Source organism: Spinacia oleracea, chromosome 2 (assembly GCF_020520425.1).
Source record: "Spinacia oleracea cultivar Varoflay chromosome 2, BTI_SOV_V1, whole genome shotgun sequence".
In the NCBI taxonomy this organism is placed as follows: Eukaryota; Viridiplantae; Streptophyta; class Magnoliopsida; order Caryophyllales; family Amaranthaceae; genus Spinacia; species Spinacia oleracea.
Genome location: NC_079488.1, coordinates 94,830,245 through 94,842,858, shown reverse-complemented (window position 1 = coordinate 94,842,858; position 12,614 = coordinate 94,830,245). Strand labels below are relative to the sequence as shown.

The following is a 12,614-nucleotide window of genomic DNA, read 5'->3' as shown; positions in this document are numbered from 1 at the left end:
GTCAAGAGAAACTTTTAGGGAAGTCAGTGAGAATGTAGTTGTTAGAAAGAACAGCTATTGGGAACTTGAGTTCGTAGAGGAACTCAAGTAATGCTCGAGTTTCTTATAGGATTGTAACTGAGTTGTTGCCCTATAATGAAAAGAGTTTGAGTTGAAATCCCTAGTGGGTCGAGGTTTTCTTTCTAGTTGGGCCTAGAAAGTTTCCTCGTAAAATCTCTCTTGCATTGTTTCTTTACTTGCTTTAAGTTCCTTTATAATTCCGCAAAATTGGCTAGCAAGATCCATATTACAATTCACCCCCCTCTTGTAGTGTTCCATCCAAATAACACGATTGTATGTAGTTCTACCTACAACCGGGTTAAAGGCACATTTTTACGATTAAGAAGAACAATTTTTTCAATTTAAAAACACATTTTTGCAGTTTAAAAGCACAACATTTTTCAGAACAAATATGTTTATTTTATGGATTGCATTGTATTCAGTAATATATTATTTTAGACGGATGTGTTTTTTGTCTGTAAAAATGTACTTTTAATAGGTAAATAGGTGCTTTCTAACAATAAAAATGTGACTTTTAAAGGATTAAAAGGCAAAACTACTAGGTTGCATTAGCCCTACCTCAAAATATGGTTTATGCACCCGGGTGCACAATGCTCACTGTGCACTCTGTTTTACAAAGAACATATTATTCATAGCCAAAAAAACATATAGCCAATGAACATATAGTTCAAATCCATAGAACATATAGTTTAATATTTCACTAGTACATGTACATTGAAATCATTCTCAATGTTCATTAATTTTCAATAAATGTTCAACAGGGTGCACAATGAGCACTGTGCACCCGGGTGTATAATCCAATTTGCGGCCCTACATACAACCTAATGTACCTTATGCCGATTACCCTATTCATATCCAACTGAAAAATATATCGCTAACTGCTGTACCCGGGTACAGCCAGCTCTGGCTGTACCCCCCAAAAACGACGCGCTCATATTGTTTGTTCATACTTGTCGACTATTTGTTCTTTTTTATTGTACTGTTTGTTCATTCTTATTGTATTGTTTGTTCATTCTTGTTGTACTGTTTGTTCATTCTTGTTGTACTGTTTGTTCTTTCATGTTGTTTTTTAAATTCATCATCAAATTTTCATAATTGTTGTACTGTTCTTTCTTCTGGAATTTTATGTTCTTTTTTATATTGTTTGTTCTTTCTTGTTTATTTGTTTGTTTATAATAATCATATGGTTAATGTTCATAATTAAACTCTTCATTAATCTTTTATTCTTTCTTTTTGTATTGTTTGTTCTTTCTTGTTGTACTGTTTGTTCTTTCTTGTATTCATCAAACTTATTGTTGTATTGTTTGTTCTTTCATGTTGGCTTTAAAATTCATCATAAAATTGTTCATAATTGTTGTATTGTTTGTTCTTTTTTCTGGAATTTTATGTTCTTTTTTATATTGTTTGTTCTTTTTTGTTGAATTATTTGTTCTTTCTTGTTTATTTGTTTGTTCATAATAATTATCTGCTTTATTGTTTGTTCTTTCTTGTTGTATTGTTTGTTCTTTCATGTTGGCTTTAAAATTCATAATGAAATTGTTCACTTCATTGGTCTTTTATGTTTTTACAAGCGCCTATATTGTTTATTTCCAAATAAATAAATAAATGTTCATTTCCAAAATAGTAAATGTTCATTCGAATAAATAAATAAATGTTCATTTCCAAAATAGTAAATGTTTATTCCAAATAAATAAATAAATGTTCATTTCCGAAATAGTAAATGTTCATTTTTGTAGTTTATTTCCAAATAAATAAATAAATGTTCATTTCCAAAATAGTAAATGTTCATTCCAAATAAATAAATAAATGTTCATTTCCGTAATAGTAAATGTTCATTTTTGTACCAGTATTTGTTCTTTCTTGTTGTATTGTTTGTTCTTTCATGTTGGCTTTAAAATTCATCATAAAATTGTTCATAATTGTTGTATTGGTTGTTCTTTTTTCTGGAATTTTATGTTCTTTTTTATATTGTTTGTTCTTTTTTGTTGAATTATTTGTTCTTTCTTGTTTATTTGTTTGTTCACAATAAATATATGGTTAATGTTCATAATGAAATTGTTCACTTCATTGGTCTTTTATGTTTTTACAAGAGCCTATATTGTTTATTTCCAAATAAATAAAAAAATGTTCATTTTTGTAGTTTATTTCCTAATAAATAAATAAATGTTCATTTCCAAAATAGTAAATGTTCATTCCAAATAAATAAATAAATGTTCATTTCCGAAATAGTAAATGTTCATTTTTGTACCAGTATATTAATGTTCATTTTAAACAACACAAACGACATCATTTTGGATGGGGGTACAGCCAGCTTTGGCTGTACCCGGGTATAGCCAAAAATTTGCGCTGAAAAACCTTGATCAAGAAAAACCCTAAATTGGCCATGAAACATCAAGGTAAGGTAACAACAATGAAGATGAATTTTGCAGACGATTTGTTGAACCAAATACTAGTGAGATTGCTTGTTAAATCTCTGATTCGATTTAGGTGTGTTTGGAAATCCCGGTATTCCCTAATTTGCAATTCCCAATTCATTCTTGAACACCTTTCGTGATAATCAGGTTGCTGGAAAGTATAATGTGCTTCTTCTGACGGATTCTAATAATAAAACCTGTAGTTATGATATTCTGACCATCAAGAGGAAATAAAAACCCTTGATTTTCATTATCATGATAGGTTGTGTTGATGGATTGATTTGTTTGACGGATACCACCACGTTGAAGTTCTAGAAGCCCTCCATTAGAAAATCCCTCATCCTTACTGGCTTTGAAATCGATCCATTAAACGAAGGTTTTATTTATTTATTTTCAAATGTGCTTTGGCAAGTGAATTTCAGCTAAACTGATGAAAACACGCTGGTTTTATCTGTCCTATTTCGTCATTTGGTGTGAAATCAAATCTAGAGTCTACGGTGCTACGCGCCTACGCTCCAAAGAGTCAAAGAGCATAGACTATACATATTCCAGAGTCCAGACTGGCAATGACAGGGTATAGGAAGCATACTCACTTAATGATTCACATTAACCATCCATAATTAGTGCCAACAAAAGCCATTCACATTAAGAAAAGAAAAAAACAAAGGCGAATTAGAATCAGATCCCTGAATTGAGTTGCAAGTCGGTGACTTGTATTTCAATCCAATGTTCACAGTCTTCACACTTGCTTAATTGTCATTATAATATTTGCTATATAAACAGGAGCTTCCCCCATTCAATCTGTGGCTCCGAAAATTCATCCTATCTGAATTACTCCCAATAACACTTTATCCTCTTCAAAATTCACAATGGCTTGGAACTTGTTGCTTCCTCTGCTCCTCCTCCTCCTCCTCCTCCTTGTCGTTCCCAACATTTCAGGTAATGCATCTATCAGTTTAAGGTGTTCATATTAGATATCAATTTTAGTTCTCATTTAATTTTGTTGTTACAGGAGACGATAATGATGGAGAAGACGATCCAGGACAGCAATGGTGTGTAGCAGATGTGCAGACTCCAGACAACGAACTGGAATCAGCCATAAATTGGGCGTGTGGCCAGCAAGATGTAAAGTGTAGCATGATTCAAGAGAATCAACCATGCTATCAACCTAACACCACCAAAGATCACGCTGACTTTGTGTTCAACAGTTACTTTCAAAATCATAAAAACAAAGGTGGCAACTGCTACTTCAATGGTGCTGCCATTATCACTGAGAAAGATCCCAGTATGTATTCTCTTCCACCCTTTTCCATTTTTGGCATACACTTAATGTTAGACATTAGTCTTCAACTTGTGTGAGTAGGAGTATTCTCCCACATGGAACAAGAGAAATGATGTTTTGGTTGTCTTTAAATATACTCATGATGGCTTGGGTTATTAGGCCTAGTGGAGCACTGGGCTTGGTTTGCTACTATTGGGTTAGTAATATAGCTATATATTATTAATCAAGACTTAGCACTTTGCACGGTCCATTTAGCACTATGTTCTTGGAGAATGGTTTAATTTGTTGTATTCCATTCTTGATTAGGGAACCCTAGGGATAGATTAGCTTTGAATTCCATCAGCAATGTAGTGGGGGCTAATATTATCCTAAGGAAAGAGATTAACTCGTCCTAATCTAATTTCTAAACTTTTGTTTTTTTTATTTTAAAGTACAATATTTAACACTTAACACCTCACCGTATATCTCCATCTTTTACCATCAATCATTCCATTTAAACCGAAGCTTGACTCCTAGTCCTAGATAACGGTTTCGATCCTGGCAGGGCCCTTAGGTAACAATTTGCCAACTAACAATTAATAATAAAATAATTTCGCATAAATAATACAGAGTATTCCGTACATAAATACTGGACTACAAAGTACGGAGTAGTTATTATCATTATATTATATAAATAAATGAATAAAAAGGTAAATAAGGGAATCTGATCTATTTTGCTAACGAAGTAAACTCAATGGAACACATAAATGGAATCTATATATGAGTAACTTGCATCTTAAGAAGAACATACTGTAGTAGAGAATTAACAAATAACAATAATCCCAAAAAGATATTAACAAGTTAAAGAAAGACCAAGGATCCAAGCATCTTCATTCAGTTCAGGACCATCATATCCACATGGATGGATTTATATACATGTCAACATATGAATGGGGGGGTATCCTGACATATTTTATCTCAGCTTGCTGGCAATTTCTGGTTTTGGTGAAGCAAACAAAACTTATTCATAAATCATTGCTTCTAAACAATAGCACAAGTCATGTTTACGGGACGCGCAAAATGATCTTAATACAATTCACTACTCAAATCAGCTATTTCGTTCCAATATCGACTAATACTGTTTAAACTTTACATGCATTTCATTTTCAGCATCTTCCTTGCTCGCTTATTTTTTTTCCATTTACTGATTATCTTGGTTATTTTTCGTGTGCAGGTCATGATAACTGCCACTTCGAATATCTTCCTTCAAATTAAGTTTACACAACATAACAAAGTACCTTATTTAGCATTCCTTCAAATTCAAGTTGTATCATGTCAAAAAAAGAAATTCAAGTTGTAAATGGAAGCTACAAGTTTGTTGGTGTTACGTAAACATTTCGTATACACTTCAAGAAATAAGGTTTCAAGACTCGAAGTGATCAATGATATTGCGATACATCGCATTAGCGCACTCAACATACACAAGTAAAGCTCAAATAACTCTATAGCTTAACAAATAACAACCCATTCATATACAGTCGATTATTATTGCAGAATCTCAGTCATTTTGAGATATTTGTACCAGTCTCAGTAGAAATTTTGTAGCCGATAATCAGTTATTCAACACATGAGCACTTGGGTGTGGGGAAAGGATAGTATGCAATTGCTGTTTTTTGTACCTTAAACTTTCAGAAAAGCAAACTAGCCCAGCCAGCTATAAATGCAAAGCCACCAATAGGCGCTAACCTATTGTACTTTCTGTCTTCTAGGTATGCCACGCTGTAGCACCTGCAAAATAATTGTCTTACCATATCAGTTCAACGTAGAAATGTTATCACACTTCTCTGCAGTTTAAATGCGCCTTAAATTTTGCCAAAAACATATGTGCCTTAAATTTAGACAAGTAATTTCAGACTTCAGAAAGCATATCTGGAAATATAATTCGCAACAGAACTAATAAGCAAATGAAGATAGGCATGTTGCATGATCACTTCTGCAATAGTAATGTTAAGCTCTTTGCAGAGAGAAGAAAATTTCTTAAGGAAAGGCATACACGTAGTAAAATCCAGATTTCAAGATACTTCCAGGAATGACCCTTTTACCGAATAAAAGATTCTCTACATGTAAATATTCTTCGAGTTTAACCAGCCATTCTACAAGCTTCATATTTGACGCCTATATGCTATAACTAAATACTGCTCTGGACAAAACCACAAGTCAGGGTGATCAGTTTCAACTTTTAAGTAAAAATAGCCGCTGGAAATATCATTAATACCATTGCACCTGCTAAACAATGATGGATTTGTTAAAGTGATTGGCAGTAGTTCAAGACTATCATGGAATCTTCTCATGCAGGAACAACCAAAATGCACCAATGTAGCTTTGCGAAAGTTGCTACCTCTTAAGCTAGAGGTGAATACCAACCGAATACACTGTTGGAATTCGTTTCAATTAGCTGTGTCACTATCTTTATAAAGCCTATGCCACTTGAAGATCGAACACAATCACTTCCCCCAAAAGAAATATCATCAACCATCATACTGCATACATTGCTGTAAATTCAAACCAAAATCATCCCTCCTCTCTCGTAGTCTTATCAGACAATTTTTGATGATTTAAGGCTTCCCGTGACTACCAACTAGGCTACTACTTCTCCGTAAATCCATAAAGTCCTACTTGTGCGCCTACTGCAGGGGAGGTTGCAAGCTTAAGAGTGAAAGTAGGTTCCAAGCTTAAGAAGTGACAGTAGGACAACACTAATATCAACAGTTTACATTGAGGCCAACACTCACTTCCCTAAATAAAAATGTAACCTCACTGGCAGAGAACTTCCTCTAGGATATGACAGAATTCAATGCTTAGAGAAACAATCATTTAAATGATAGTGACAATTAATCCAAATTTCAAATTATTCTAAAGAACCAATTGCCAAGCTGGGTCAGCGTCTTCCATAATTCACACAGGCAGTTTGTTGCAATTAGGCCATGACTGGTAATATGACATTGCATTTCATTAAGAAAATTCCCCAGGGAAAAGAGATTTCCCAATTACATTTAGAGTTCATCAGAAGATCAATTTTAACTAACAAATAGGAATACTTTTGGAAAATAAGCAGCACATGGGAACATTTACGTTCCGTTTCCAAACAATATAAATACTATGTACGGAGTACTTCGTGTAATATGTCTTCCTAAAGTATACCAAGTATAAGGTCCTAATTTAAGATTTTTCAAGTCCACCCATTATCGATTTAATTTCAGGCACAATCTCCTTAAAACCTATTCACCTGTTAATCGCAATTAATAGCATCGGATCCTTCTGTCAAAAAATAGTATCTAATACTTTAAGTGATAATTGTGTACACAGTCCACTTTTTAGTCCCATATCATTATACCAATGTAGACAACAACTCAGCTTCAAACTCACATCAGCCTGTGCAGTCATGCACTTGCTCATTATCATTATCATCGTTATAATACCAGTATGTTGACAATGAGAATGGTATCTGAGGATAAAGGGTAGGGCTCTTGAAAAAACAAATAAACCTCAAGAAAGTCTTCGAGATAGTTAGCAGAACGCATCTCTCTCCTACTGCAGCTGGACTATAGGTCAATAACTGACTAAATTTCTATCACAACACCAATGTCTAACCATACCAGTCTCATTCAGACGCTAAGTAGGCAAGAAAAGGCACAAGGTACTTCAAATGCATTAAAATAATCCATGTAAACCACATAACGCTAGCGGTCAACCTATGAGTAGCATAACATAGCCAAAAATAAGAGAAAGCATTCAAACTATTGAAACAAATATACCTTTATCTGCAACAGTGAACTGAGGACCTCTCAGTCTAAATGATCCTCCATTTCCTCTTAATCCAATGAACTAATGATGACCTACAGGTGACCCCAATTCCAAGAATCCCCCCCCCCCCCCCCCCTTGTTCCCCAAAAAAAACCCTCAAAAAGTAGTAGCACGTCTGGACATCGTTCTCCTCCACTTAAAGAAAAACAAGAACCCGCCTTTGTGATGACACAACAACACGAACAACCACAGAATCAAACTGTGTCCATGTTACTTTTTAGCACTGAGGTAAAATATGGTATGAGATTCGATTCGATTCAAACATACCTACTATAAATCTGGTGATATGTAGTAAGATATCAAGATAAGCAAAGCTTTTATATAAACTAGAAAAGTGCATCTTCATATAGGTCTAAGTTAGCTTCATTAGTCCTGAAGTGAAACCTGGTTCGTATCCACAACTATTTACATAAGTAATATAAAGTAAGATACGGAAATGTTTTCCTCGAATCATAAGAAGTTGTACCTTGCCTACACCTACCTTTAAACTTGTGCAAGCCAAATAACTTAATTTCATAAAATAAACTAGACTTACTCTCACAGACTCACTCATGTAAGTCCTATGAAAAGGCCATGACCAATTGACCATGCATGAACATGACTCATAAAAGTACCAGGTGTTAAGTGTTATCATGTATTCATGTTATCTCCAGAAATAATAATGACAACTATGAACCCTTATTTCGGGCATCTTTTCTCTTCTATTTTTCTGATTTAACTTCAAATACCTCTCCCAAGCTTTGGACATGGGACATAACCTAACTTAAAAACAGTAGACTGTCTCAAAAAATATCATGTCATCACTTCGAAATTTTGCACGTATAGAAGATCTAGAACAGCAAAAATGCAGCAACCAAGATATTCAACAGCCACGACAAATTCTAGAATAGCATAAACAGTCCTTCTCACACAGCTTCTCCTCAGTCAAACTAAGGGGAGGGTGGGTTTAAGTATATGAAACTTCAACCCAACAACTGTAAAGGTTCTTCTTTGTTAGAGCTATGTCAACAAAACATGAATTGATTCCTAGTTTACAGTAAAGAAAATGTTGTAAAAACGAATCCTCGGAGCTTTAATGAGCTCGTACACTAGGGGTGATGCGCATATGTCAAACCAATAGGTAGCAAAAGGCACTACATATGCAACCCAGCAAGTGCCAAGAAGTTGCGCACAGTAATATTACTAGAATTCTACTTATATCCAGTGTCCTGACAAGTTGATGTTTACATTAATAGTATCGGCGTCCAAGAAATGGGTATGTCACAAAGGGCTTCTTAACTCATGCATATTAAATGTTTGTACATTAAACATGTTATTGGACAAATTGAATTCCTAAAGGAGCCTTTGAAATACATACAAAGAATTAGTGAAAGAGATTTGTATTGCATGTCCCCCTCATTAAAAACGAAATGAAACACTGAAAAGAGTAATAGTCTTATACTCTTATTCACCGACTAATGCTTCATTCTATGATATTATACTACCACCTATGCAAAACTCTACTAGACAATGGTGACCTCCAAAAACTATTAGACTTTGTCAACCATCTACAAAGCTGATCATCCAACTTCACACAATTGAAAAATTAGGTTTAAATCTTCGTGAAACACTTCTGAGTAGACAGTTATGATTTCTCTTTTCAGTAGGAAAAAAAAAGGCTAAGATTTGGAATTTTGACAAGTTGTGACTTGTGAGGTTTAGTTATTCTTTGAATCTATAACTTAACACCTCTTCAACAAATGAGCAATCAAAAGGCGAGACAAATAACCAAATAAGAAAGTCATTTGAGGATAGGGGAATAGCATTTAGTAAGTGACTTATGGTCAAACTTTCAGACGTTTCAGTACTACAAAAAGGTCAATATCACACCCCTCCTCCCCCCCCCCCCCCCCCCCCCCCTCAACAAATCCAAACAAAAGAAAAATATCGCATTCCAATGGAAGGTCAAACAGAAGTTGTCACTCCACTTAATCTGTTAAGTTTATTTACATCTTAACTTCTATCCCAAAACCTGTTCTTATTTCTTATCAGATGTCTGTCATAAGCGTTGAGGTAATATTAACAGTAAATAACATGACATCGCGACCTGCTATTTATACAAATACATTGCACAATCTATGAGCACAAAACTCGTGTTAGACACAATATTCATGTATCAGCATGCGATGTCGTGAAACCAATACAACACTCAAATTATTGTAAATGGTAACATAAAGATTTGGACGTGTGCATATGAGAATAAAGAGGGTGTGTGGAACATTAATTTTGACCCAATAGACATTAAAAGGCCTAAAGTGTAAAAAATAAATGTTTGGGAACAACACCATGATCCTCGTTCAAAGGTAATACAAACAACAAAGTCCACCACCTAAAATGAAAATCTAAAGTGAGGAAGCACAATTGTCACTTTCAAAACCATCACTTGTAATAATTTTATCTCAAGAAACTAGACACAAATCTCCAGTCAATTTTTACTAAAGTCCAAGCAGCCAATTTCCTAAACACTTACTCGAGCAACTCGTAAATCACAATAAAAGACTAACAAGTGATGAAGCAATATGATCCACATTCCAATATGAATCCTCTAGCACAATGGAGACTATCTTCCTCATTTTCACTCAAGTTTCCTTATTAAATAGAAAGGTGCTAGCTATGTTACATAGGCTCTTCATTTTCACCTTACACACTTGTATCGACAACCTGGTACTCAGACTTGGACATAGACACTAAAACACTTCAGCTAAGGCCAAAACAATTAATTTTTTCTGAAAATGGCAGTCTGATCCAGCTTGGATACATGTACATGTTGAATGATTACAGCTGATTACATTTACATAATGAACTAGATAAACCACTATCATCATCTCAGTTGCATTTTCTCAAACGACCAATATTCATCAGTTGCACATCCACAATAACACAATAATCCAATACCCAATTCACTTAGGAAACATAAAGTAATGAACTTCACCAACAAAAATAATTACACATTGAAGTTGAAGAGGCAAAAAACTTACGTCCCTGAAAATAAGACTATTCCAGCACTCATCAGACCTCCAAACTGAAATCAACAACAAACCCCAAAAAATGGGGAAATTTAGAACAAAATTGAATTGAACAAACAAGAAACAGAAATTGATTGAATTGTACAAGAAAAATACACATACAATGTTAGGATATTTGGTCATGGGGGTAGCTAACAAAGCTGCAGTGTGAACCAAATGGTACAAGGACGCTGTTTGCCAAACCTATCAAAATTTTCCCAAATTTCAGAAAGAATGCTATAAACTGTGAGATGGGGAATTTTAGAAGCGGAGAAATAAGGTAGAAATTGACCTGTTTATAGGCGGGTTCTTTGGGTTTGAATCCATGAGCACCATATGCGCCTAATCCAACAGCTACTGCCCCTAAATTTTAACAGCAATTGGATTTTGTCAGTGATGCAGTGATCAGTGATGTTGCTTAACAAAACTACAGAATAGAGTCATGGAGAAAGGGAGGAGGGGAGAAATTACCAGAGATAGCAGCAACTTTGTGCCATAGACGAGGATCCATTTGCGTTTTTATTTTCAGCTTTTTGCTCAACAATTTTGGCATTTGATTTCAGTAGTTGACTCACAAGTCGAGTACTTGGAACACAAACCGGACTCAGGCTGGTGGGCCATGAGATGACAATCATTGTTCGAATCGATTTAATTCGGGTCGGTCATGTTTTCATAGTAGTTCATTTAGATTGGTTTTACATTGGGTAATTTTTATTCTTTTAATCGATTTAATTCGGGTCAGTCATGTTTTCATAGTAGTTCATTTAGATTGGTTTTACATTGGGTAATTTTTATTCTTTTACTACTAGTTGCACCACCGCGTGCTACGCACACGGTAGTCAACTTGATGTTTTATGAGAACAATATACTATGTATATTTCTTCTATTTTTTGAGTAAATTTCATTTTTTCATGGTTCTTAGAGTTGGTTGTACTTTCTTCTTTTCAATTTTTAGTACTCTGTAGTAATAAAACTTGAATTATTTTTTGTCCCAATTTGAAGTTAACTTTTTTATAAGGTTAAGGTTTATTATATTTATCGATGTATGTAAAAGTACTTTAATCTATTATCAAAATCTTATTTGATGTGTATACTTATCTTTCAATAATTCTAAGTATCTGAAACTTATTTTTTATTTAACTTAAATATTCAATGTTCTTCCTTTGAGTTCATCCATATTAGGCTCGCCGCTCGGTTCTCTTTACCTTAAAAAGTTATAATTTCTGGTAAAACTAAGTTGAGTTTAACAAAATTAAGTTACTTTATATACGTTGTACAAGTTTGTGCGCATTGTTGAAGTAAATCTTAAATGTAAATGAAATCTCGGTGGAGCTAAAAATCAAGTATATACAGACAAGAATATAATATTAACAATCGTATACTTCATATCATTAATAATATAAAAAAATTAATCTGATAAAATAATTTTATATAAGTATATTGGAATATACTACCTCCGTTTCTGAAAGTTCTTTACACTTTGGAAAATATGTCCAAAGTATAAAAACTTTGACCGTAAATTCTCACTATTATATACATCAAAAAATTACATGTAAGAACTTGTCAGATTGGTCTCGATATATATTTTCAGAATATCAAATTTTTATAATTTTTCCACATACGAAATTGGATATATTAGTGGTTAAATATTGCATTGGAGTTCGTGCAAATAGTAACTGTAAAGATCTTTTTGAAACGGAGGAAGTAGTTTTTTTCAAAAATATTGAGTAAATCTAGATTTGTTTAATTGAAGTTGTTCTCGTACTTATAACCTTAACTATATGCATAGTCTTGGTGGAAAAAGTTGAAAGACACCCCCCATTCCTCCTCCCTTCCCCCGTCCAACTATATAGATGTGATGTAATTGTAAGTTTGATTATGATAACCCACAATATTATTAACTCACCTATAAAATTATGTCTACTTCGTGTTAGACCATCTACATTCTTGACCTTTGATCAAGTACGTATA

The 12,614-nt window shown here is 33.9% G+C and overlaps 2 protein-coding genes across 2 annotated transcripts; one reads left to right on the top strand and one right to left on the bottom strand.

Annotated features, from left to right (window-relative positions):
* Positions 1 to 2,790: 2,790 nt before the first annotated feature.
* On the top strand, positions 2,791 to 5,584 carry LOC110794086 (glucan endo-1,3-beta-glucosidase 4-like). Its single transcript, XM_021999039.2, has 3 exons — positions 2,791 to 3,413; positions 3,487 to 3,759; positions 4,970 to 5,584. The coding sequence occupies exons 1-3, from the start codon at positions 3,344 to 3,346 to the stop codon at positions 5,008 to 5,010; spliced, it is 384 nt and encodes a 127-aa protein (XP_021854731.1). The 5' UTR covers positions 2,791 to 3,343; the 3' UTR covers positions 5,011 to 5,584.
* LOC110794087 (uncharacterized) lies at positions 5,214 to 11,260 on the bottom strand. The gene is made up of 5 exons (XM_021999040.2): positions 11,115 to 11,260; positions 10,936 to 11,006; positions 10,767 to 10,847; positions 10,617 to 10,660; positions 5,214 to 5,523 (listed from the first exon to the last, which is right to left on the bottom strand). The coding sequence occupies exons 1-5, from the start codon at positions 11,194 to 11,196 to the stop codon at positions 5,424 to 5,426; spliced, it is 378 nt and encodes a 125-aa protein (XP_021854732.1). The 5' UTR covers positions 11,197 to 11,260; the 3' UTR covers positions 5,214 to 5,423.
* Between the last annotated feature and the right edge of the window lie 1,354 nt (positions 11,261 to 12,614).

Excerpts from the sequence above, each read along its gene's own strand:
- LOC110794087 (XM_021999040.2), bottom strand. The coding sequence starts at position 11,196 with ATGCCAAAATTGTTGAGCAAAAAGCTGAAAATAAAAACGCAAATGGAT. Across the intron at positions 10,848-10,935 it reads AAGAACCCGCCTATAAACAG|GTTTGGCAAACAGCGTCCTT; the intron begins GTCAATTTCTAC and ends AAATTTTGATAG. Across the intron at positions 5,524-10,616 it reads ATAGTCTTATTTTCAGGGAC|GTGCTACAGCGTGGCATACC; the intron begins GTAAGTTTTTTG and ends ATTATTTTGCAG.
- LOC110794086 (XM_021999039.2), top strand. The coding sequence starts at position 3,344 with ATGGCTTGGAACTTGTTGCTTCCTCTGCTCCTCCTCCTCCTCCTCCTC. Across the intron at positions 3,414-3,486 it reads TGTCGTTCCCAACATTTCAG|GAGACGATAATGATGGAGAA; the intron begins GTAATGCATCTA and ends TTGTTGTTACAG. Across the intron at positions 3,760-4,969 it reads TATCACTGAGAAAGATCCCA|GTCATGATAACTGCCACTTC; the intron begins GTATGTATTCTC and ends TTTCGTGTGCAG.